The sequence below is a fragment of the Bubalus kerabau genome, chromosome X (assembly GCF_029407905.1).
Source record: "Bubalus kerabau isolate K-KA32 ecotype Philippines breed swamp buffalo chromosome X, PCC_UOA_SB_1v2, whole genome shotgun sequence".
In the NCBI taxonomy this organism is placed as follows: Eukaryota; Metazoa; Chordata; class Mammalia; order Artiodactyla; family Bovidae; genus Bubalus; species Bubalus kerabau.
Genome location: NC_073647.1, coordinates 154,335,810 through 154,361,682, shown reverse-complemented (window position 1 = coordinate 154,361,682; position 25,873 = coordinate 154,335,810). Strand labels below are relative to the sequence as shown.

The following is a 25,873-nucleotide window of genomic DNA, read 5'->3' as shown; positions in this document are numbered from 1 at the left end:
CAAATACCTGCTTTATCTCCTAAAAGATAAGCTTTTTTAATTTTCAGATATGACACATTGAGACTTGTCACTTTGTGTAAGTTAGCACTTCTGCGTATAGGAGATTCTGCCACTGTGATGAGCGCGTGGTAGCAGCACACAACCTCCTGAGATTGGCAAGGTCAGCTGAGGACTTGACTTGCTGCTGCTGCTAAGTCACTTCAGTCGTGTCCAACTCTGTGCGACCCCACAGACGGCAGTCCACCAGGCTCCCCCATCCCTGAGGACTTGACTTACTTGCCATCAACTGCTGTAATCACAAAATACATGGATATTGTTAATTCTTGTGTGATATTGACTCCATGCACCTAAAATAGGCTTTAAAGACAGTATGGTTTGATGCTCTATTTACCTTTTAAATGATTTTTGTTATTTAGGTTTATTTGCATAAACACATCATCCAGCCTTCAGGGTGGGCACATCAGCCCTTAGATGCCACCCGAGAACCTCAGAGAAAGCTTGTGAACATGTAACATGGTTCTCAGAAAGCCTTGCCTCTGTGCTTGGTAGAGTGCACACTCTGAAATGTGCTGTGAGAAATATCTGATTCAGCAGGATTATTCATTGTCCCCCTGGGAACTTGGATCCTCTTAATTTGGGCCTGTGGCAATGGGAGTGGGCAACGGTGACAACTGGAGGCACTTGCAACTAGAAAATCAGTGTCAGCTGAGGATGCTACAGGAAGAGTAAAAAGCACCAGAAAGTTCTATAGCCCTGAGCGCATCAGTGCATTGGTGCAGTGCCGTCAACTCCTGTGTGCTCGCTCAGTCATGTCCTACTCTGCCATCCCATGGACTATAGCCCACCAGGCTCCTCTGTCCATGGAATTTCCCAGGCAAGAACACTGGAGTGGGTTGCCAGTTCCTTCTCTCAGCTCATGAGGTCCATTCTAATCCCCGGGGGTCTTGGTACCATGCAAAACGCTGAGCCAGCAGCTCTGGGGTGGGGGGGCGGCCTGAGACCCTGCATATCTAACCCCTTAATTCTGTTTCCTTTTATGAAGCTCCTTTTCGTGAAGCTCATGTATTTTGATGCACAGTATAAGTTGTCGGCTGACCCCCAAGCACATAATAAATACTGAAAATTTCCCCATCAAACAGGTTGAAATTATTTTGCCCTTTAAAAGAATAATATTTCAGGGAATTCCCTGATGACCTAGTGGTTACGATTCTGGGCTTTCACTGCTGTGGCCCCAAGTTCAATCACTGGTCAGGGAAGTGAGATTCTGAAAGCCCCACAGTGCAGCCAAAAAAAGAAAAGAAAAAAAGAATAACACTTCAGTTACCTGTGTAATTTACAAAAGCAGAACATTTCACCCACAGATGGATCCATAAAACTGTAACCTAACTGTATTTTTATGCTGTGTATAGGAGTTCCAGTGGTGCAATCGGTTAGTGTACTTATACGCTCTGCATAGAATCTTATTTTATCCATTTAACAGGTTAATGTACAATTAAGCATTAAGACTGTCATGTAAAACTAATAGCAACAACTGTAACATTTCTATTTTCATTTTAGGTTTTTAATTTTTTAAGGTATTATTTATTTATGACTGCACTGGATCTTTGTTGCTGCACAGGTTTTTTAAAATTTGTTTTAATTGGAGGATAATTACTCTACAATATTGTGGTGGTTTCTGCCATACATCAACATGAATGGGCCATAGGTATACATGTGTCCCCCCAATCCTGAACACCCCTCCCTCCTCCCCAGGTTGTCCCAGAGCACCTGCTTTGGATGCCCTTCTTCATACATCAAACTCCCACTGGCTATCTATTTTACATATGGCAATGTATCTGTCTCAATGCTGTTCTTTCAAATCATTCCACCCTCTCCTTCTCCCACTGAGTCCAAAAGTCTGTTCTTTACTTCTGTGTCTCGTTTGCTGCCAGTACGTAGAATCCAGGTGGCGCTAGTGGTAAAGAATCTGCCTGCCAAGGCAGGAGACATAGGAGATACAGGTATGATCCCTGGGTCAGGCAGGTCCCCTGGAGGAGGGAATGGCAATGCACTCCAGTATTCTTGCCTGGAGAATCCCATGGACAGAGGAGCCTGGTAAGCTACAGTCCCTAGGGTCACACAGAGACGGATACGACTGAAGCTACTTAGCGTGCATGCTCCTTTGCTGCCCTGTACATCGGATCGTAGGTACCATCTTTCTAGAGTCCATCAGTTCAGTCGCTCAGTCATGTCTGACTCTTTGCAACCCCATGAACTGCAGCACGCCAGGCCTCCCTGTCTGCCGGGAGCCGGCGAGAGACATTCCACTCGTGACAAAGGTCATGAGGAAGGGGGCTCGGCATACGCAAAGGCGGGATCGAGCCTCGGGAGTGCCCCCGGATATTCTCGAGCATCTACCCCCCAAAAAACCAGAGTCTGCCTACTTTATTGCTTTGTGCTTTCACCTCTGACTTTACTGGGGGCTGTCCCCCACCACCATCTCGCTCTCTCTGTCAAAGAGTTAACTTACAGCTCCAATTAATAAAGTTCCTGGGCAATTAGGAGTGTTTAAATCCAAACCCCTCAGATGGCTCTCTAACTCGCCTGACAAGTTTACCCGGACACCTACAGCTATGCATACGATTGTTTACAGTCTCCCAGCCTCCAGAGGCACGGGAAGCTTAAGATATTCAAATAGCTTAGAGCCTCTCAGAGAATTAGAAACTGTCAGAATAAAACTAGTAAAAGATTTCATTGATGAGCCAATGTTTGTTGCCAAGTTTTCACATCCCCTGAATTGTATCCTTGAATGTGCATTAATTAATATAGTTGGTATGTAGAAAAAATAAGTAGTGGCCTGGTGTTAGTAACTTTAGACCCTTAAGGTAGTAAATTCTTTCCTTTGTAAACCCATTACACATCCACCCTATAGGAACGTAATCTTATCTTCGGAGGATGGCGCCAAACCTTAAAATAATTACTCTTAGAGAAAATAAGTCTTTGTTGATAAGTCCTTGTCAAGAGTCATAAAATGTTAATAGGCCTCTGGCCAGAAGATGATGTAAATCACCTAAACCATTTGTATACGATAAATCTGCAGGAAAGAAACCCTGGTTTTTGATAAGCATCAAAGACTGCTGATTTTGCATCCCCTATTGTCCTCTATGTGTAACTTAGGGTATAAAAGCCCCTGTTGAAAATAAAGCTATGGGCCTTGCTCACCAACGCTTGGTCTCCCCATGTCATTCTTCCCTTTAACTTCTAGCTGAGTGTCCATCTGGAGCGTGGATATCCCCTGCGACCATTTATTTGCCTGGGCTTCTAAGACCCACTCGAGAAGGTGTCTAAGGTGGGGCACCTTCCGCTATTCGAGAGGGCGCCTGCGGCCTCCGTGGTCAGAGCTAACCTGGTGTCACGGGTTATATTGATTTTCTGCGTAAACCAAGCCACTCAGCTTCTTTTCTCCACTGAATTTTCCTACTGAGCTATCCTCATTCTATTCCTCTTTATTATCTCTAATTAACATTTGAATAGGTCGCCTAGCCGTCTCTCCTTCGAATACCCTGGATCAGCCGGGGCTGGACCCCGGCACCTGTCCATCACCAATTCCTGGAGTTCATTCAAACTCATGTCCATCGAGTCGGTGATGCCATCCAGCCATCTCATCCTCCGTCGTCCCCTTCTCCTCCTGCCCCCAATCCCTCACAGCATAAGGGTCTTTGCCAATGAATCAACTCTTTGCATGAGATGGCCAAAGTATTGGAGTTTCAGCTTTAGCATCAGTCCTTCAACACCCAGGACTGATCTCCTTTAGGATGGACTGGTCGGATCTCCTTGCTGTCCAAGGGACTCTCAAAAGTCTTCTCCAACACCACAGTTCAAAAGCATCAATTCTTCAGCACTCAGCTTTCTTCACAGTCCAACTCTCACATCCATACATGACTACTGGAAAAACCATAGCCTTGACTAGACGGACCTTTATTGGCAAAGTAATGTCTCTGCTTTTGAATATGCTATCTAGGTTGGTCATAACTTTCCCTCCAAGGAGTAAGCGTCTTTTAATTTCATGGCTGCACTCACCATCTGCAGTGATTTTGGAGCCCCCAAAAATAAAATCTGACACTGTTTCCACTGTTTCTCCATCTATTTCCCATGAAGTGATGGGACCAGAAGCACAAGCTGGAATCAAGATTGCTGGGAGAAATATCAATAACCTCAGATATGCAAACGACACCACCCTTATGGTGGAAAGTGAAGAGGAAAAAGCCTCGTGATGAAAGTGAAGGAGGAGAGTGAAAAAGCTGGCTTAAAGCTCAACACTCAGAAAACGAAGATCATGGCATCTGGTCCTGGGTTGTATGGTAGTTTTATTCCTAGTTTTCTAAGGAATCTCCATACTGTTCTCCATAGTGGTTGTATCAGTTTGCATTCCCTCCAACAGTGCAAGAGGGTTCCCCCTTCTTCACACCCTATCCAGCATTCATTGTTAGTAGACTTTTTGATGATGGCCATTCTGACTGGTGTGAGATGATAACCTCATGGTGGTTTTGAGTTGCATTTCTCTAATAATGAGCAATGTTGAGCATCTCTTCATGTGGTTATTAGCCATCTGTAGGTCTTCCCTTGGAGAAATGTCTGTTTAGGTCTTCTGCCCACTGTTTGATTGGGTTGTTCATTTTTCTGGTGTTGAGCTGCATGAACTGCTTGTATATTTTGGAGACTGTCAGTTGTTTTGTTTGCTATTGTTTCCTCCCATTCTGAGGGCTGTTCTCTCACTTGCTTAGTTTCCTTCGTTGTGCAAAAAGCTTTCAAGTTCAGCCAGTTCCCATCTGTTCACCTTGTTTTTACTTCCGTTACTCTGGGAGGTGGATCATAGAAGACCTTGCTGTGATTTATGTCGGAGAGTGCCCTGCGCAGGCTTTCTTGAAGTGCGATGAGCGGGGCTACTCTCTGGTTGCAGTGCGCAGACTCCTCATTGTGGTGCTCCTCTTGTTGCAGAGCATGGGCTCTAGGGCATGGGCTCAGTAGTTGTGGCTCAGGGGCTTAGTTGGTCCGCAGCATGTGGGGTCTTCTTGGATCAGGGATCGAACCTGTCTCCTGCATCGGCAGGTGAATTCTTTACCACTGAGCCACCACGGAAGCCCCAGGTTTTAAACTTTCTCTGAAACTTTTCCTTTTTTATGTTTATTCAACATTCGTCAATAAGAATTTTAGTGCATATACTACAAGCCAACTACCGTCATAATCTGAGCTGCTTATATCTAGGATTTTTAACTACTTAGAAACATTTAACATTTGTTTCCCTACAGCAAACTCTAAATTCTTTTTTTTTTTTTTTTTGAGGATAAAAGGGAGCTATTTATTTGTTAATGAAAAGAAAAATAGGTGAAAGATATGAACAGATATTTTACCAAGAAGACATACAGATGGCAAATAAACCATGTGGAAAAAGAAAGATCAACATTATAATTCTTGGCTGCTGCTGCTGCTGCTGCTGCTAAGTCGCTTCAGTCGTGTCCGACTCTGTGTGACTCCAGAGAGGGCAGCCCACCAGGCTCTCTGTCCCTGGGATTCTCCAGGCAAGAACACTGGAGTGGGTTTCCATTTCCTTCTCCAGCGCATGAAAGTGAAAAGTGAAAGCGAAGTCGTTTAGTTGTGTCCGACTCTTTGCGACCCCATAGACTGCAGCCTACCAGGCTCCTCCATCCATGGGATTTTCCAAGCAAGAGTACTGGAGTGGGGTGCCATTGCCTTCTCAGTAAACTCTAAATTCTTAAAAATTTTCCTTTCAACAGGATTGCCTCAAAAGTTGACGGACACCACCTCTGAGTAATCAGCAATTGCAGACCCACAAGTGGAAGTCTCTTGATAATGGTGTCAGTGGTTTCATCTAATACAACCCAAGTGATTCTAGCTGAGGAAGTCTGGCTTCTTTGTGGGAGCATATCCCAAACTACAAACCTGAACAGCTAATTCCTGTTGACTATATCTGCCAGAGGACTATAGACTAATTTTTATGGGATCAAGAATATAAATAAGTACATGTTTCTTATAAGAACTGTGTTAATTCTTCTTCCCTTTATGAAATAAAGGCTTTTTGAAAAACCTGAAAGGTTCAGGAAGCAAACACTGTGGAGTGTTCTGGTATTCAGCCATCTGTCCTTTTCAAGTAACCACATTCTGTGAACAGTCCTGCCGGTAGAGTGGAATCCAGGCAGGATTGGTCAATAAAGTTCCAAAAGTTGTACTCGGAGAACACAATTTTATAAAGACTGACCCTTTAATTAAGACAAAAAAGCAAAAACATGTATTATATGTGGAGACGATTTAAACAACATGAGACGTTAAGGTGAAGGGGCTTCTGACAGTCATTGATACTTAAAGGATGAAAGACCCTGTTTTCTACAAAAACCATGATGTGAAATTTAGGAAACCATTATTAAATGTGGCATAGATTTTTTTTTAAAAAGGCCCCAAAGATAAACAAATATTTTTACACAGTATTTCTCAGTGTCAAACTGTGTGATGCTTACTTATTATAATCAATATAATTATTTTATCTTTTGGCTTCCAGATGGAATTTTAGAAAATATCTGCAAGAAAATAGTTTAGAAAGTGCTTCCTCTCAAGTTCTTTGGTACAATTTGGTCATTTTGATAGTTATTAATCCATTAAGTACTTTAACATATATGTATCAACAAAAATGCAAGAAGTACAAATGTTTAGAAAACCACAATTGAAGAATATATTATATTTTTGACCTCACAGAAAACTGCAGTCTAAGATTTTGTGTTTCTGAAACATGTCTGTACTGACTACCAGAAAGATGTCTGTACTGACTATAAGAACATCTCTAACCAGATTTATATTAAAGGAACATTACCTAAAACATCCCTTTTTGATTATTAGAATAAATGTCCTGTGTCCTGTTTTTTTAAGTAGAAGAGGCAAGTTTCAGCTTGAAAAACAAAGAATTTTGAATTTAATAAAGTTATATTCCTTTGCGCCTTCTGATTCAGTGAGTCTCAACATCTAGAATTTAATGTCAGTTATAGCATGTTATGGTTTATTCTTTTATTTCAGGAGACAGACAGTTAATTTTCCTCCTTCAGCATTTCCTCTATTTCCTTATCCCAGTTTTCATCTCGTTTCTCTGATTCTGCCACCACTTCATATTCCTGAAGTTCCTGTTGTAGTTCTTTCTCCCAATCTACAGAATCCTCTAAAAGAAATAAATGAGAAAAAAAAGATTCTGAATTCATCACGGTGGTCTGAACAATGCAGTCCAGTATACTTACCAGTGTTAAGTACTAACCACAGAAATATTTACTGTCTTTGTTCAGCACTGTGTATGCTAAGAAACTGAACAGGTTTTAACTGTGACTGAACAGTAATATGATAAGAAAGATACATTTATTAAGTGTAGAAGCAAAGGTATCAGATGTTGTCAGTAAATTTTGCATGTTATTTTCCTTTACCTAGGCCTCTGATTTTCTTTCTATTTAAGTAGATAATTGATAATTAATACTGGCAGCAAAAACAGCTAATGTTTCTAGAGCACTAACTCAGCCAGGCGAGGGCTAAGTGCTCTCTGCATATCACTCTTTAACCCTTAGAACAATCCGTGGACTAGAGACACAGTTATACACATTTGACAGATGGGGAAGTGGAGGTTTAGAGGCTAAGTGACTTGTCCAAGATCACAGAGCAGGACAGTGACAGACATACAGATGGAACCTGAGCTGCAGGTGGTTCACCTCCGGGAGGCCAGCTTTATCACCAGTGCTTTCTGCACAACGGTGGGAATAGCTGTCTTCCCCGATGGTAAGTCTCTGAAAGCTTCATGAACGGTGAAGCCTTTGTCTGTCATCCAACAAGAAGCCACCAATCTGTCCTGATGTGCCAAAGAAAGCAGCCCCATCATTTGCACTTTTTTCCTATATCACCTTAAATTAATTTGGTTTTTAAAAGGCAGCCTGCTTCTTCCCAGAAGTGTTGTGCTCATGGCACACAGCAACTGGAAAGAGTCTTAAACCTACAGTATAAACTCCAGCAGGATGCAGCTTTGAAAGCAGAAGGCCAGAGGGCAGCATCTCCACAGGAAGGGCTGGCTTTGGTGCCCACTCCCGGCCACATATCCTCGGGGCTGAGATGCCTCAGAAGAGTCACTTAACCTCTGTGGTCTCAGTTTCTCCTTTTTACGCTTCTGTGCTTAGGGCAGAGGAATGGGAAGTCTGGTCATGTGTACCAGAATCCACCTTCTAGTGTGGAACACAGAGCAGTTTTGATGCAAAAGTTACAGCCTAGTTTTGTATATCTGCTCCAAAATAACAAAATTTTCTGAGGTCAACTTTGGCACTGGGGATGAGAACAGTGTTGTTGTTGGCTTTGTACCTTCCAGTGCGACTGTCCCCTCCTCTTTTTTGTCCAGCACGAGCTGCTCCATTTCCTTCCTCAGATCCTCCTGATCTAAGTTACAGGAATCAAAGGCATCACTGACAAACTCAGAAACACACGGGCTGGTAGAAATCTCCTCTTCGTCCTGAAAGGCAATACATGAGCCCTGAAAACGGTTTTTGAAGTGACATCTCTATAGAGATTAGAGCTCGAGTTTACAGTCATCTAACGACTTACTGCAGCCTCACTTTCATTCCCCTCCTCCGCTAGTCGGATGGTCGCTGTGCTCCAACTCCTAACCTGCACACTGGCTTGCTGACCACAGGAGTGACCACCTGAGTCTCTCCACTCGCTCACAGTTGGGATCACTCCAGTCATTCTGTCTAGTCCCCGATCGCCTCAGGTCTCAGCTGTAGGTCTTTAACCCTTCAAGTACCGGATCCCTCTTCTTCAGAACAGATAAGCATAAGCAGTTTTGAAATGGTATCTGAGCTAGTTGACAGAGTTACTTCATTTCCAGACATTAACTACTAGGTAAAATGTAAGACTGTATTACCTCTTGAGTTTTAAGCTGAGATTTGATTACGACAGGTGGTGTTTTGGGCCGTACTGCCTCTAAGAAGTGAGAAGAAGAGAGTCAAGAATTGTTTGATTTAATTCTGAATACATATGATGATAACAACTAAATTATTCATGAGCATGGTGATACTAAGTAATTTTCAGAAATGAGTTTTTAATGTTATGCTTTCTGTTTTTCTGTAATTATCATAGGAACTACCCAGATGAAACCATCTCAACCTCTTTCTTTTGGGGATATGTTTAGTATATATCATCATATTCTAATACCCCTTATGTAAGGTTTCCAGCAGGAAACAAATTTTGATTATTAACAAAATGCATTGAAGCATAATTCTGCTCTTTCTTTTAAGATAATGAGAATTAAGTTTTCCTTTGTCACAAATGCTAGAAAGCACAAAGTATCAATAAAATGTAACACTCAGTCACAGCAGCTCTCCTGTTAAGCCCATTTTGATACACACGCAGTTTTGGGCAAAATGGCATTTTCCAATAAAATTAATAAAGAAGAAATACTAAGTATAAGAGACAACTGGGATTCATATTAGCATCTATATGCAAAGCGCCAAATGTTCTTGTGAGAGCAACTTCATTACGTTTCCTGACCCTAATGCAGTTGTCAGGTGCCTTCCTAGTGGTCCATACAACTGGTGCCTTAGGAAGCACTGTTTTACATAATCATTTAAAATTCCATGTATGGATAAGTCTCCAGTTGTAACAGGTACCTATACAAAGCAGGTGTTCATTAAATATTAAAAATAGGACACAAGATACATATCTTAATAATTATTAGAGGTATTAAATCAGGGGTCCCCAACCTCTGGCCCATGGACTGGCACCTTCTGTCAGAGCAGCAGCAGCATCAGATTAGAAATAAACTGCACAAGAAATGTAATGCACTTGAAACATCCTGAAACCATCCCATCCCCTCTCTGGTGCTGGAGAAAAATTGTCTTCCACGAAACCAGTCCCTAGTGCCAAAAAGGTTGCAGACCAGTTTTGAAATCATTGCTGATATTATAAACCACTTTCCCCAACAACCAGGGTAAAACTGTCACAATAAGGAAGAGTCACATGTGTCACTGACTGAGGTCTGGTTCCAGGCTGGCTGGCCGAGTTCAGCTCTACAGACTAGAGAACTGGGGACATGAGCAGGCTGAATGGAAGACAGAACCAAAGGAAAGTAGGGAACTGAGTCAGCGGAGAACAGAAAGCATGAGAAGGGCAAGGAGAGAGATGGGAAGATGACTGGTGATGGAGGGAGAAATAAAAAGGAAGAAATAAAAAACCTGAAGAATGAGAAAAAGCAAAGTAAATGAAAACGGAAGGAAGACAAGTTGGCAGGGTCAGGGAGAGGGCAACAAGAGAAGAATGAATATCTTCTCTGGAAGGAAAAGGATTTTCCCTAAGATAACGATGACATTTCTGGCATGTGCACAATGACAGGATCATGAGAATCTGAGTATTTTTTAAAGGAACGTTTGTGACATTTGCCCTGCAGAGCGAAGCCTTCTTGAATATACCTGTCAGCGGCAACTCATTCTGTCTGCCGTGGTTCTTCTCCTCCTTCCCAGCAGCCTGCTGCTGGGCTGCCAGGGCTGTGAGCTGAGCCGACTGCTTAATTAGGGAGACACGGTAGAAGTAGTTCCTCCAAAACACGTCTTCCTTCACACTTTCAAAGACAAACAACAACACACTTGAGAATGCATGCATACATGTGTGCAGGGCTTATCTGTTGCAGTGGACATTGGAATAGGTGGTTTTTACAGACAGTTTTGAATCAGAATGAGGCTCAAAGGAAATTCTCACTTGCTTTCGAATTGAAAGCTGAGTAATAGGATAAAAAGAAAACTATCTTCTCCACAGTAGCAAAGTTTATGATGCACCAATGAATCCTCAGTGTTTCTTGGTATTTTAAAGATACTGACACTACCCTCAGCAGAGGGAAGTGGGGGACTGCTGTCAAAGCACCATGAGCAGCCTGGGAGACTGGAAGTAGAACAGGTCCCCACCAATTATCTGCTGTTTACCAAAGGATTAAATGCTTTCAAGCAGTGAGAATAAAGGATTGTGGGTGTTGTTCCTTATGAGAGGACATGTTTGGCAGCTTGCATATAACTAGCAATCAGCGACAGTAATGAAGCGGCGGATGACTGATAAAAAGACTGAGGTAACCTGAGAACTCTCAGTGAAGTCTCAAACCTGGCTGCACACTCGCCACCTGGGGTGAGGTGTCGGCACCCAAGAAGGGCAAGGTGAGTACCCACGTGGTGGTGGCCTGGAATGGTGAGTGACAGCCTGAGCAGGGACAGGAGGGCATCTAAGCTGGGGAGGTGGTGGTGGTGATAAAGGAAGATTGGTCACTCAGAAGGGGATTGACTGCTTAAATAAAAATACTAAGGATAGTGGAAACTGGGTTTCTCACCATCAGAAAAGGGAGTTACAATCATGAAAAGGGAAAATTCTAGAATGATCCTTGCTGTGAAGTATCACTGTGACCATATGGTTTTTATTCGATAGAGATGCAAACAAGTGCATCTGTGTGTATATGAGCACACTAGCTCTTCCACTGAGTGGGCCAAGGAGTAGTGACATCCCAATAACAAAAAGCATGCCTAATGCACACCACTTTCCTAAAAGGAACCAGAACCCCTGGGACAAATGGCCAATTCCAGGGTTATAGCAGGGTAAGTACAAGGTGAGCCTGGAGGACTATCTCATGCTAGAAAGGAAGGACTCAATGAATAAACAGGATAAGTTAAAAAGACATAGAAGCCAGCTTGAATGGGCTTCCACTGGAAAATAGGTGATGGTTTGAGCATCAAAACAAATAATGATAGCAATGGATTATAACCATTGCATAAAACAGGACCTTGAGTCCATACAGATATACATAAATATATGAATACATGGAAAATTTGAGGAGAAATGACATATTTACAGAGTTTCAAAGTGCCTCCCCAGAAAATAGTTATTAATTTCAAAGACCAAAGGAGTAACTTTATATTCAAGAAGGCTGGCAGACACCACCTTCATCAAGTGGCAGAGACCAAGAGTCGCAGTCCCTGCACTCAGGGACAGCTGGCGCAGCTGAGAATAGGGGCTCCTGGCTGTACTGAAGCCGCGGGGCTCAGGCTCGACCCGCTGTTCTGTCTACAGCCAGCCCAGGCTGAGGAGTCTGCTCACGGCTACTGAGCTGCCCCACCTCAATGGCCCAGGGGAGCACACAGCCCCAAAGAATGGGTAAGAGAAGCCTCCAGCATGAACACAGAACCCAAAGTCAAGATGCAGAGAAGGCAGAGTGAGAAGGGTATCTTAAGAAAGCCAGACTTCATGTCCTCAGAGAACAGGAAGATAACCCCATCACACAAGAAGAGAGAGGCATAAAACAGGAACACTCAGCGAACACCAAAGACCACTGACGTTAAAAGTGGGACAGATTCAAAAGAAGGTAGAAAAGGTGAGGAAGAACTCACGGTGGCAGAGGAGAAGGGAGGGGGCCTCTGTTGATCGCCACGCCACAGAAGACACGATACACGTGCTGGAGCTTAAGGGACAAGCAGGGATTTGCGGAGGGGAGAAGCCTAGATGGGAAGAGAAAGGCCACTGCCACAGAGAGGAGCCCGAGTGGACAAAAGGCCTCGCCATGTTCTCATGCACCTTGGGGATCTTGGTTTTATTCAGGAGGGGGCAGGTGCATGTGTGTCTTTCATAGGAAAATTCTTTCTACCATCTAACTGGGGATAAAAGAGCATATCTCATTTGTACTCCAAAATTCCCCAAAAGTCCACCCTGAGTTTTGATTCTATGGCACCCTGTGTGTGGGGGGTGGGGGTGGGTGGGTACTGCTGAAGAGCCGTAGAGCCCGTTTTCATGAAGAATGTCTGAGAACATCCTGGCCCCCAGCCCATGCCTCTTTCCCATCCAGCTCGAGAGCCCAATGCTTACAGTTTAGGAACAAGGTCAAATCTCATCCTGCTCAGGAGCTCGTCCTCTTGGAGCATGACCAGTGCGATGGGGTACATCTGATCAAAGTCAAAGTTAAACTGCACCCCGGCTGGAGGGTCACGAAGGAAGTTTCTCTTGTCCTTGGATAAAAAGAGGAAAAACATGGGGGGAACCATAGACTGCAATGAATAGGTAACAACGCATCAATGATATGACACATTAAATTCCCTAAATGCTTCAGCCACCAAGTGCAACGAGCTGTCATTAACTTGTCTGCCTTAGAGAGAGTGGAGAATGATCAATCCTTTCATATATTCTTTAATAGTTGCAACTGGAGAGAGCGTCATGGGAGGTCAGGAAATTCAACCATGAACTTGTTGAAATTACATAATTTGAAACCATAGAAAAAGACTTCTGTTTTGGTATGTGAAAACTAATGTAAAAGAACCCAAAGTTGGAGTCAGCTAACCATGGTGGTCTTATCAGAGAAGTAAAACCCATGACCCACGTCATTTCTCAAGTGTGCACAAACCACACTTTGGTCTCATACCTTCTGATGGAACGTGCGTGCCCACGCTCTGCCTGAAATCTCTGTTAAGCTCTGAAGGTCAGTCCCTGCACTGAGGGCATGAGAATACAATGGTGGCTGAGACAGTCACAGTGCAGCTTCTCCACAGAGAGTGCCAGGCAGGGAAAGGCTTGTTGTTGGTTCACTTGGGGAACCTTGGCTGAGCACGTGCTAGGGCCAGGGCCCCCACCCAACACTCCAAGTCTCCCCCTTCTGGGGAGAAGCAAGCAGATGTGTGATGTCAATGTCAAGTTTGACTGTAAGGTGGTCATCAAAATACATGGTGTCCACAGTGAGCTTGGAATTGGATCCTCAGGCCTTTAGGGATTTACTAATGGGAAGAAAAAAAGAAATCCTAAATGCCCTGGGGCAGTGGAAGGGAGGGAAAGCCCAGCTCTACATTTGTTTTCTAAACCAAGGTTCCCTTTATGACTTTGGCTAAAAAAAAATGTAGGTTAAAAATAAAGCTTGAAAATCACCGATATAGTGAAAGCCTTATGCTGGGTGCTGAGGACAGAGCTCAAAGCCAGCCTCTGCTGAGAGTTCATAGCCCAGGAGAGACAAAGATAAGGAGTGAGGGTCCCATTTGAGAGTATTGGTCTCCATACCTGCACAGTGGTGATAAAAGCCCCTACCTACCTCACAGACAAACCGGGAGGCTCAAAAGACATAATGTTGAGAAAGTACTTCCTGAAACTGTCAGGTGCTACATGATTCTTAGGTGGTAACACACTAATATTTTGGGGCAGCATATGGAGTTTTATTTCTTTCAATTTCAGTTTCAGAGAGATATATACAGTAGTTAAAGAGCAAATTTAGAATATGATCATTTCATTTGGAAGAATTAGAATGCTATCTAGAAACTTCTTAATAGCACATCTTAAAAGACTGTCTTAAAAAAAATTGTCTTAACAAAAAAATCCTTTTAAGGCTGCAAGAATTATTTTGTGAAATAGACTAGAAAAGCAAATTTAAAAACATTGAAAAAAATAGTGAAAGTTGAGGTGTACATTCCTAACATCTCAAAATATTCAAAAAATTGTATAGAAGAAAAACATTCTGCTAAGGGTGAAGTCATGATAGGAAGAAAGTATTTCAGTACAGGGTAGCACAAGATACTTACAGCTGACAGGGCCAAGATTTGTTGTTGAATTGTTTCTTCATCATTACTATCAACCCATGGTGGCACTGCTACTTCTAAAAGGTTTTTAATGGCAAAGAAGTAAAAACAGGTTACAAGGGTTACGTTGTGACACCAGAAACTAACACAACATTGTAAAGCAACTATACTACAATTAAAAAAGGGGGGTGAGGGGGTTACACTGCCATCTGTGGCTTGAAGGATGAGAAAGTTTCCACATAACCATTTTAGCAATTTACTAATAAGTTCCAAATACGAACACTCATTGTAATCCTCAGAGTTAACGTATGAATCTTATGCACGTATGCATTTGGTAAAAAATGGACTTGCATCATACAATGGAAAAGTTGAAGAATGCCTTGACTAGGTGACCAAAATCAACATCACCCAGGAGAGAGAGATGGCCACTGTAGGCCTCCAGATGTGATCTCTTGAGAAGGATTCATCATGTAGGCAGTCTTCTGGCCAAGCATGCATAATCTGAATCTGATCATGAGGAAATATCAGACCAAGCCCAGATGAGGAATGGTCTATTTTAAAAGAAGGAGCACAACAAAAAGTGCAGTATTGTATCCAAGACTGGATGCTGTACTGAGAGGGGAAAGTGTATAAAGGATGTTACTGGGTCAAGTGACAAAATTAGACTGTGAATATTACGTCAATGTTAAATTGCCTAAAGCTGGTAACTGTACCACTGGTGATTATATAAGAGAATATCCCTAATTCTTAGGAAATGCATACTGAATGGAATGGAAAAATAAAAGTGAACCTGCCTCCAAACCTTTCACTCCCAATCCATCCACAGTTCCCATCTCAGAGGCACCAACTAGCCCTGAGCCAGGGTCAACTTTACTGCTTCCCACGAACTACCAGGTTACACTGCCCTGTACAGTAGTTGACTTGTCCCAAAGAGCCGCTTCCCAGTTTTGGGTACCTGGGGACAACAATGCCTGATGGGAACTCAGCACAGGACTAACTAGTTCTTTTTGAATTTGTGGTACTGCTCAAACCAACTGAAGTATTTCATACTACTTTTGCCAAATTCAAAGATATGAGGCCAGTTTTGTGTCTGAAAACCACCAAACAGTAAAAGCAGGCATTTTGAGATCCTGCAACTGCAAACATTTAAACGAATATTTGTCAGTAAAGAAATGTGTTGAGTAAGTTCTCCAACACCCTGTGATTTTTCACAGCCCTCTGTCACTTCCCTGGAAAGCCCTTCCTTTTTTTCAGGAAGGGAGCCAACATTTGCTAAGTGCCCACTAGGTATACATCAGAGACTCTGCTGGACATGTGAGAAAGTAAAAAGAAAAGCCCACGCCCTCTCCTTCAGAGCCAGCTCCCCAGAAGGGCTACCTCACCCACATCCTAGCCACGGGGAGGGATTTCCTTCAAGTCCTGAAGGCTTGTCCCCACTAGTCCTTGTGCTGCCTGAAAGATGGGGGCCTAACTTGGACATTTTTGTAATCTCATAGCCTTAGTGGGATGTCAAGCACATAAGCAGTGTTCAGTAAAATTTGGTAGGCAAGTAAGTCACGTATAAACCTATACCATACCTGACTTTTTTGTATTCTGCTCCTCAACAAATTTTTTCTGTTCCTTATGAAAATCTCCTATAAATGTCTGTTAAAAAATACACAGAGTTAAATTACTTTTAAAAAGCTTATTATTAGATAAGATTTACACTCGAGATTTGTGAAGTTCATTTGGGACATCTTATTCATTTTCCTCAAATAACAAGACACAAAAGTGGTATGTCTTCCCTTCCCCATTAAGAGGGAATCTTCAACATTTCTGAACTCTTAAGTGTTCAACTGCCTTTATGATAGATGATCTTTTCAAATGCAAAAATAAAAGGATTTAAAGACAGAATTTTTATGTTATTCTATAAAACAATAAAAGACAGGTCAAATCTCATTCTAACAAATAGTACACACCATGAAAATATCTAAATAACAAGCTGTCTTAAGTTTAATTGATGACCTCCTTAGTTCAAACAGTTACCAACAGAAATGAAATTCCCTAGGCCTGTACCCTACCATTGCAAAAATGAACAAATTCACTCCCTAGAGTCTTAAAAGGGTTGTTCCTATTGGCCCAGGACTTTTAAAATGATTCAACTGAATGAACTCAAATGATTCAAAGGCATAAATGTATTCTGAAATGGTTATAGTTGAAAATTAAACTCACAATATGAAAAGCTCAGTATTACCCAAAAGCATCAATGTATTTTAGAATATATTAAAATAAAAACAAAAGTTATTTAAATCAGGTAACTTATAGTTACTTATTATACAAAAAGGAGAGGGGAGAGGGGAAAAAACAAGAATCTCAACATTTTTATCAGAATATGATACCCTATTTGGGTTAATAAAGTTCATAAAAAGGGATGATTACATTAGCTGCTAATGAATTTCATAAACTTATATTTCCAAAAGATATTTAAATGTACCTTATCAATGATGTCATCTATCTTTCCTTCTTCTACTGATTTCTTTATTGTTTGTGCTGTTTCAGCAACTGATTCAGTTATTTTTTTTGTAGCAGCGGTTGCAAAGTTAAACAGATAGTCTGTAAAGAATAAAAAAGAGTCTATGCTCCATTCAAGTATGCTGGTTATTATATTTGTAAATTTCTCCCTTAAATAGTGCTTGTAAGACTAAAACTGCAAGACACATTTCTTGTTAATTGGGACTTAAAACTTAAGGAGTGAGAAGCACCAATAGTACTCCATTTTCTCAGTGGACAGGCCATCCACACTGGGTCTTTAATTCATTGCTTTCAAAGACTATTAGCATGCTCCTCAGTTCACCCCAGTAGCTGTTTCAAAATTATCTTGCCCTTCTCCAGCCTCTAGTTCTAATTTATCTCAACAAGTAATCTCCTCTCCCACTTTACAATAAGATCAAGGCTCCTTCTTACTTTCTTCCCTTTCTAGACCCTAAGTATCCCATCTTAATTTTCTCCTTTCCTGTTGTTCAAAAGAAGAAGAAAAAAAGCCCCTCCTCTCCCTAGATTAACTCATCCCATGATAAATCTGGGGGAATTTTTAATAAATAGAAATCTTGGCAAGCCCTAATGTAAATACTCTTCACTAATAATAATGAGCAAATATGTGGAATGAAATTCAAATTGGAACACACAAACTTCACAAGACAAAACGAAAACACAAAATTAACTTTTCTAAAGACCTGAAAACACATTTGTTATCAGGGCTCTTTTTGCACTACGATGTAAAGGCATACTTGTAGATAAATAACATTTTGAAGTTCACATTCTACAGAATTTGGGCTGCAGGAAGCGACCTCAGGAAGGTCGTGGTGGGGGATGCTCCCAGGCAACTGGCTTTCAAATTTCATCTCACAGAAAATGCTCCAAAATCTAGGGCGGTCTTCCTCTGTGACACGCACCTGCTGAGAGGGCAGGTGGGCTGACTCACAACACTGGCAGGGAGAAGACCCTGAGAAGAACACCCCAGGGAGCCCAGCACACCTGATTAAATCCTCACTCTGTCCTTGGTACCATGGAAAATCAAGTGACATCTCGCCCACTTACCACCTCCTTTACCACTAAACAGTCTGCCGTTTCTCACTGTGTCTGGGGGTGTTCATCTGTTCCTGGTATTAACATCCATTGTGACTATACCTCAGGACACTCCTTGTCCCTGGTCTCTTTCTCTCTCACCATTCTCCCCCTTCATACGACCACAAGAAATTCTTCAGGATCTCCAAGGAAGCTCCACATATGTCATTTCTTGGTTTGAAACACTTTTATCGGCCACCCTCCCTTTACCCAGCTAACTCTATACATCCTGTGAACCTCCACTTACACATCACTTCTCAGCAAATGGACCCCGGCTCCTTGGCCAGCACAGGTGTCCCCAAGAGGTTTTCCCTCACTACCTGTGTTGCCAGATCAATAACATCCATGACACCATATCCGTTACGTGGTGGATGTGTCCTCTCAGCTAGACTGAGACCCATCCTAAGCCCCACTGGGGCAGGGACTGAGGCTGTCTGACTCAGTGTATCCCCAGAAAGTGACCAGTAAGTACTTCCTGAGTGCATGAATGGGGAGTGACTAAATGCTGAGCTTTGGGGAGATCCCTGATTTCCTTTTGGTTATTTACCCAGAGCTTATTTACCCAGAGTAGTATGATAAAATGAGAATACAGCCACATTACTTCATAAAAATATTCTCTGCAGATAGACAAATCCAAACTTCTAAAAGAGCAGGGTTCCCTCTAAGATTTTATCAGGAATACCTTTTGAATTACTGATATATTTGTCATTTTGGGCTTTTTTTTTTAATCTTTGTTCCCTGACCAGGGATGAAACCCATACCCCCTGCATTAGAAATGCAGAGTCTTAACCACTGGACTGCCAGGGAAGTCCCGCGAATGCACAGTTCTTGCCCTCAAAGGATGTCCATTGATAAATAAACCAACAAAGAAAGATTGAAAGACAACAAGAGGAGCGAGATTATTCATTAAACAGAGGCTCTCCAAAAGGGAGGGATGTCTCCCAAGAGTTAATTACTGAGAGGCCTGGATTCCTAAGTCAGAAGGAGGGGGCAGTGGGAGACAGGACAAGAGATTCTCAGGAGAGATGCTCATAAAGATGAGAAGTATGGAATTGTGCAGAGACTGGCTGACACCAAGTTAAGGACAGAAAAATTGAGACGCCGATACGAGTTAACAGGAAGTAACAAGAGTACTCTGATGCTGGGAGGGATTGGGGGCAGGAGGAGAAGGGGACGACAGAGGATGAGATGGCTGGATGGCATCATGGACTCGATGGATGTGAGTTTGGGTGAACTCCGGGAGTTGGTGATGGACAGGGAGGCCTGGCGTGCTGCAATTCATGGGGTCGCAATGAGTCGGACACGACTAAGTGACTGAACTGAACTGAGATTACAATGTCCACTTCAGGGACTTAGGCACAGGAGGGGGTCCGAACTAAAGCAGCTACCAAAGAAAAGATAGTCTAAGTAAAATGTCTGCAAGTGAATAGACACAGTAACTTTCTGGAAGGAGGGGGTAGATTGCTAATATCTTATCTTCATTTTCATCATGTCACAAGCATCCCAGGAAGAGTAGGTATAATTAGCCCAGTTTACAGATAGGAAAGCTGAGGCACAGAGGATAAATGATTTGTCCATGACGATGGGGAAGACCCTGTTGCCTAGCCAATAGCCTATCCTCTTCCTCCTTGCCAAAGAAACTACAATTTCGGTGGGTGCTCATGAAACCTGGGAGTGGTCTTGATCTTCTCTGTTAAAGCCTGTTTGTTGGACTTACTGTGATTTGCAAATGACATCACAATAAAGGCAGTAAGAAGTACAAGGAACTCAAACACAGGCTACCTGCCTCTAAATGGCAAGCTGGTGCTCCAAAGAAACTAATCTACTCAGTGGGAGTCAGGCACAGAGATGTTTGAAGTTTTCAAAACAAAGATGGGTTTTTTAAAAGAATATACCTCTTAGGATCACTATGTAAAATAAAAAATATTTGATTGTTTCTCATCTTTTTGAGGGGTTGTGTACAAACTAGGACCTTTACATCTTTTTAAAATCAAATGACTTCCCTAGTGTTCCAGTGGTTAAGACCCCTGCAGTGGTCTATCCTAGGTCAGGGAAGTAAGATCCCACAATGCCGCATGGCTTGGCCAAAAAATAAATAAATAAACTTTAGAGCCAAATGAGCTCTAATTTATTTGGAAACTTTGCATTCACAATGTGTGTGTGGGCAGGAAAGTCCTTCATCTAACCTTAGCCTCCTAAACCTAAAGAAAATCTGGTGAGGAAAGAAAGAGATGGCAGTATTTAGTTTCAAAGTTTTCATATTGAAAACATACTTACTAAAAATATTCTGAAGTCTTTATTACTAAATATAAACATGAAGCTTCAATAAAGCCCTGAGTTTTAAGAAGTCACTTTTGATACTCTTCTGAAGATAAACGAAAATGGTTTTCTATGTTCTACTAAATCAAGGAAACAAACACACACAGCCTTTCCTAATGTGGTCCCACTTTTATTTATCCCAGCTACTAACATAGCCTCTCTGCTCTAGTCAAATTCATCTTGTCACATCTCTCAAATATTCCAAACTCATTTCTTCCCCAATTTTCCACAGAGGAAATAGTTGTTTCCTCTTAAGTGATTTCATTGCACAGCACTTAGTTTTATTTTTCTTGTGCACTGTTTAGAGGCTTGGGGCTGATATTGTGTACAGCCATGATGTGAGATGATGCCTGTTCTCCCTGCCTCTCCACCCCACAGTAAACTTTTTGAACGTTAGAGCCTTTCCTATTCAAATATGTTTCTCTCCACTCTCAGGCTCCAGCCTGCCCTATACTCTTGCCTTTCAGTATCTTGAACTAAATCCTTTAAAACTGTTTGTTAAATTTCACATCTCTCACTTGTAGTGTTGTCTGTTTTAGGGCCACCTTCTCAAAGACGTTTTGATTATTTGAGCCTGCCAAGGTCTTTTCAGGAGCAAAATTACTACAGCTTGTGTTTATTTTGCATGTTTATTACTTACATCCTCCTCCTGAACTAGACTGTAAGCTGGGAAAGAGCGTGGATTTTGAAATTAGACAGTCCCAGATTCAAATTTCACTTCTACCATTTACATATCAGCCTAACTTTGGGCCACTAATTCTGAGCTCCTTCTCCCAGCTCACTGGGGTGTTTTAACAGATGAGACATCGTTCACAAAACATCTAGTGCTGAAACTTGGAACACAGACAATAGTTGGCAATTACTTTTCCACCTTAAGGAAAAATGTCCAGCTGCACCTAAAAGGCCTACTTGTCACAGGCCTTTAGTAACTCTTCCTCAATTTAACTGGGACGACACATTCTCATTTAAGGGCAAAAAGCTCCTCAACGTCCCCTGTCCTCTCTAGCTGAGAGGCCGTGGAGGTGAAAGTTGGCGAGTTCAATAAAAAAGATTCCCCGTCAAACCTAAAGATGTCGGGCCCCATTGCTTTATTGCACCTCTGCTCTCAGTGTTGACACACTCTGCAAAGAGTGACATGTCACTAGCCACTAAGGACTTCAGGCACAGGGTGTGACTACTAGATGAGGCTTCGGTCTTGCCCAGATCCTCACCAACCTCTCCGGTGAGGACCGACCGATCGACAGAGACACCTTCCTCTCCCCACCCCACACTCCCGATCATTGGTGGTCCACACCCAGAGGCGGCAGGAGGGATGCGGGCGCTCTCCGAAACCCTGTGGTCCCAGGGGAGACTCACTGCCGAGGCCCTTGGCCTGATGAAGGAGCTCCTGGTTCCCGGCTAGCTGTGGCTCCCCCTCCACTGACTCCGCCACCGCCTCGGAGCGCTGATCGGGTGGAGCGTGTCCCCTGGGCTGTCCGTCTCCCTGGGACTGCCGGCCACCCGCCGCCGGCTGCTCCAAGCCAAACCAGCTGCTCAAACTCCGGAACATCCCGTCAGCGGGGCCGCCACCGCGGTCCGGGTCACGGGAGACCCTTGAGGGTGCCGCCTACTCTCAATTCCACAAGAAGTAACTCCCAGGAAGATAGCAGGAAGGGCGACCCGGAGCCGGGGCTCCGTCCGTCGCCCCGCCTACACAGCAACTCCGCCACAGCCGCGCTGGCGTCACTTCCGGACAAAGGCCCCGCCCTCCCCTTGTTTCGTAACTCGATGACGCGCGTGGAAACCGGACAAAGGGTTTTCCCCACGTCTCCCAACCCCGCCCCTTTTCCTCCGCCCCCGGGATTTTGTAGGTTCCTGATGTAGGGTAGTCTCGGAGAAGGCAATGGCAACCCACTCCAGTACTCTTGCCTGGAAAATCCCATGGATGGAGGAGCCTGGTAGGCTGCAGTCCATGGGGTCGCTAAGAGTTGGACACGACTTCACTTTCACTTTCACTTTTCACTTTCATGCATTGGAGGAGGAAATGGCAATCCACTCCAGTGTTCTTGCCTGGAGAATCCCAGGGACGGCGGGGCCTGGTGGGCTGCCGTCTCTGGGGTCGCACAGAGTCGGACACGACTGAAGCGACTTAGCAGTAGCAGCAGCAGCAGATGTAGGGTAGTAAACAGCGTCTTTGTCACTCAGAGCAGCTTGGCTGGTGACTTAATCTCGCCTTTTCAGGTTCAGCTGGGCTGGCCCCCTGAAAATGGATATCTTTAAGCTCTTCCTGAGTGAGTGAGTGAAAGTCGCGTAGTCGTGTCCGACTTTTTGCGACCCCATGGACTGTATAGTCCATGGAATTCTCCAGGCCAGAATACTGGGATAGGTAACCTTTCCCTTCTCCCAGGGGATCAAACCCTGGTCTCCCGCATTGCGGGCGGATTCTTTACCAGCTGAGCCACAAGGGGAGCCCAAGAATACTGGGATGGATCTTCCCAACCCAGGAATCGAAGTTGGGTCTCATTCATTGCAGGCGGATTCTACCAACTGAAATATCAGGGAAGCCCTAAGCTCTTCCTGAGTCCACATCAAACCTAGCTCAGGATGGAGGAAACTATTATAGGACACACGTCAGGATATAAGGAGCAGAATCTAGGCTGTGAGAAACCACAGGCAGATGACCTCGTTTTTTCAAATAAATTGTAAGGAAAGGGGAAAGGGGACTCTATAGATTAAGAATGGCTTAAAAGAGGACCCATGGCAACTTGTGGATTTTATTTAGATCCTCAAATACAATGGGGAAAACTTTTTGACGTTGTAAGAATTGGAAATTTGGGCACTGCTTAGTTTATGAGATTAAGAAACTAAATTTAAAAAATTCTTATTGTGGTTGTTCTTTTAGTCACTAAGTCATGTCCAGCTGTTTTGCAACCCCATGGACTATAGCCCGCCAGGCTCCTCTGTCCATGCATTTCCCAGGCAAGAATAATGGAGTGGGTTGCCACTTCCTTCTCCAGGGGATCTTATTGACCCAGGGATCAAACCCACGTTCCCTGCATTAGCAGGCAGATGCTTTACCACTGAATCACCAGGGAAGACCCTAATTGTGGTAGATAAACATAAAATTTACCACTGTAGCCAGTTTTTAAGTGTTCAATTAAATAGTATTAACTACATACACATTGTTAAGGAACCAGTCTGCACAATTCTTTCAGTTGCAAAACTGAAATTCTTCACCCACTAAACAACAACCCTATCTCCCTTTCCCCTAGTCCCTGGCAACAAAGCTACTTTCTGTCTCTGATTTTTGATTACTCCAGGAACTTCACGTAAGTGGAATTATACCACAACTGTCTTTGTGACTGGTTCATTTCATTGAGCAAATGTTCCTGAGGTTCATCCATGTTGTAGCATGTGTTAGAACTTCCTTAATATTCTGGCTTAAAAGGCTACTTTGAATACTCCTTGATATAAATTGTAGCAATATTTTTTTTTGACCTGTCTTCTAAGGCAAAGAAAACAAAAGCAAAAATAAACAAATGGGACCTAATTAAACTTAAAAGCTTTTGTACAGCAAAGAAAACCATCCACAAAATGAAAAGACAACCTACTGAATGGGAGAATATATTTGCAAGGGACATGACTGATAAGGGGTTAATATCCAAAATACAAAAACAGCTTATACAACTCAATATCAAAAACAAACACACAACCTGATTAAAAAATACGCAGAAGACTTGAATAGACATTTTTCCAAAGAAGACATAGGGATGGCCAACAGGCATATGAAAAGATACTCAACGTCTCTAATTATCAGAGAAATGTAAATCAAAATCACAATGAGATATCAACTCACACGTGTCAGAATGGCTATCATCAAAATGACCACAAATAACAAATGTTGGTGAGGATGTGGAGAAAAGGGAATGCTTGTACACTGTTGTTGGGAATGTAAATTGGTGAAGCCATTGTGGAAAACAGTATGGAGGTTCCTCAAAAAACTAAAAAGAGAACTACCATGTGATCCTGCATGCACCCCAATGTTCATGGCAGTATTGTTTACAATTGCCAGGGTATGGCAGCAACCTGTGTCCATCAACATATCAATGAATAAAGATGTGGTATGTATACATGTATACATACATACACACCAGAATACTACTCAGCCATAAAAAAGAACGGAATTTTGCTATCTGAGCAACATGGATGGACCTGGAGGATATTGTGCTTACTGAAATAAACCAGATGTGGAAAGACAAATACTGTATGTCATCACTTATAAGTGAAATCTAAATATTGAAATCATTGAATATAATGAAAAAAAGCTATCTTGAAAAAGGCTGGATAGTATTCCATTGTGTGTATACTCCACATTTTATTTACCCATTCATGTGTGATGAACATATGGATCATTAATTTTTAAATTGTGCTAATTTTATTGTGTGTATGTGTTTAAAAGAGTTGGAGTTTACATATTATTGTGGAAAATTAAATATATAGAAAACCAACCTAAAAGTTGAGCTTCAACAGTTATCAATCCCTGGCGAGGTTTGTATCATCTGTATCCCCACCTGTTTCCCCCTATCCTGTATTAATTTGAAGCAAATGCCAGACATCCTGTTACAATTGTCCTGAACGGTAGAATTCTTCAAAATAAAAGATTATAAAAAGAACATGAGCAGTCAACTTAATAACAGATTTTTCTTTTTTTTTTTTTGCCGTGTGGCTGGTGGGATCTTAGTTGACCAGGGATTGAGCCTGTGTCCCCTGCAGTGGAAGTGTGGAGTCTTAACCACTGAACTGCCAGGGAATTCCTTTTCTCATAAAAAAAATTTTTTTATCCCCAATGCTATATAAGCACCTGGTGAGGGAAGACATACTCTGATCCCACACAAGTCAGTCAGTCTTACTTGTGTTATCAAATTTGTTTTTCTCCTCAAATCTTTTCCCATTTTGGATTAATGATACTGTAGTTATAATAATCCCTTTGTATTCACAAAGTATCCATCATCTGTTTGCCTCGTAGATTAATAGAATTAAGACGAGGCCTTATATCCTGTGATGAAGAGTCTGGCTTTGGGGACAGACTTTTTGGTCAGGGCATTTCACATCTCTAAGCCTCAGATTCTGCAGTATAAAAAAGGGGATCTTAATAACTGTCCTGGTTGTAAAAAGGAAATGAAATACTGAAATGTAGAAGGAAGCCTTACATATGTGGCATGAAGTATTAAGTATTACCATCGATGTGAACCTGTTTCACAAGCATCCTTTGTGCTGGGTCTTCTGGAAGACTTGTTTTACAACAAAGTCCTCTGTGCTTCCTGCTTTTTTATAAGGTGTTTCCTCCTTAAAAAGAAAAAAATTGAATTTTGCCAACCGTCCCT

The 25,873-nt window shown here is 42.6% G+C and overlaps 1 protein-coding gene across 2 annotated transcripts; it reads right to left on the bottom strand.

Annotated features, from left to right (window-relative positions):
• Positions 1–21: 21 nt before the first annotated feature.
• Positions 22–22,267, bottom strand: SYAP1 (synapse associated protein 1). Of its 2 annotated transcripts, none has more exons than XM_055563383.1 (9): positions 21,867–22,267; positions 17,062–17,180; positions 16,166–16,232; positions 14,592–14,665; positions 12,901–13,040; positions 10,476–10,624; positions 8,933–8,991; positions 8,374–8,521; positions 22–289 (listed from the first exon to the last, which is right to left on the bottom strand). In XM_055563383.1, the coding sequence occupies exons 1-9, from the start codon at positions 22,057–22,059 to the stop codon at positions 273–275; spliced, it is 966 nt and encodes a 321-aa protein (XP_055419358.1). In that variant the 5' UTR covers positions 22,060–22,267; the 3' UTR covers positions 22–272. The 2 variants fall into 2 exon arrangements, with proteins under 2 accessions (XP_055419358.1, XP_055419357.1); XM_055563382.1 differs by lacking the exon at positions 22–289 and adding an exon at positions 6,241–7,201 and having other exon boundaries at positions 21,867–22,265.
• Between the last annotated feature and the right edge of the window lie 3,606 nt (positions 22,268–25,873).

What these genes read in the sequence shown, in the direction of transcription:
- SYAP1 (XM_055563382.1), bottom strand. Translation starts at nt 22,059, where the DNA reads ATGTTCCGGAGTTTGAGCAGCTGGTTTGGCTTGGAGCAGCCGGCGGCG. An exon ending in AAATCTTGGCCCTGTCAGCT is followed by an intron (nt 13,041 to 14,591) that starts GTAAGTATCTTG and finishes TTTTTATCCAAG; the next exon opens with GACAAGAGAAACTTCCTTCG. An exon ending in GAATGAGTTGCCGCTGACAG is followed by an intron (nt 8,992 to 10,475) that starts GTATATTCAAGA and finishes CTCACTTCTTAG; the next exon opens with AGGCAGTACGGCCCAAAACA.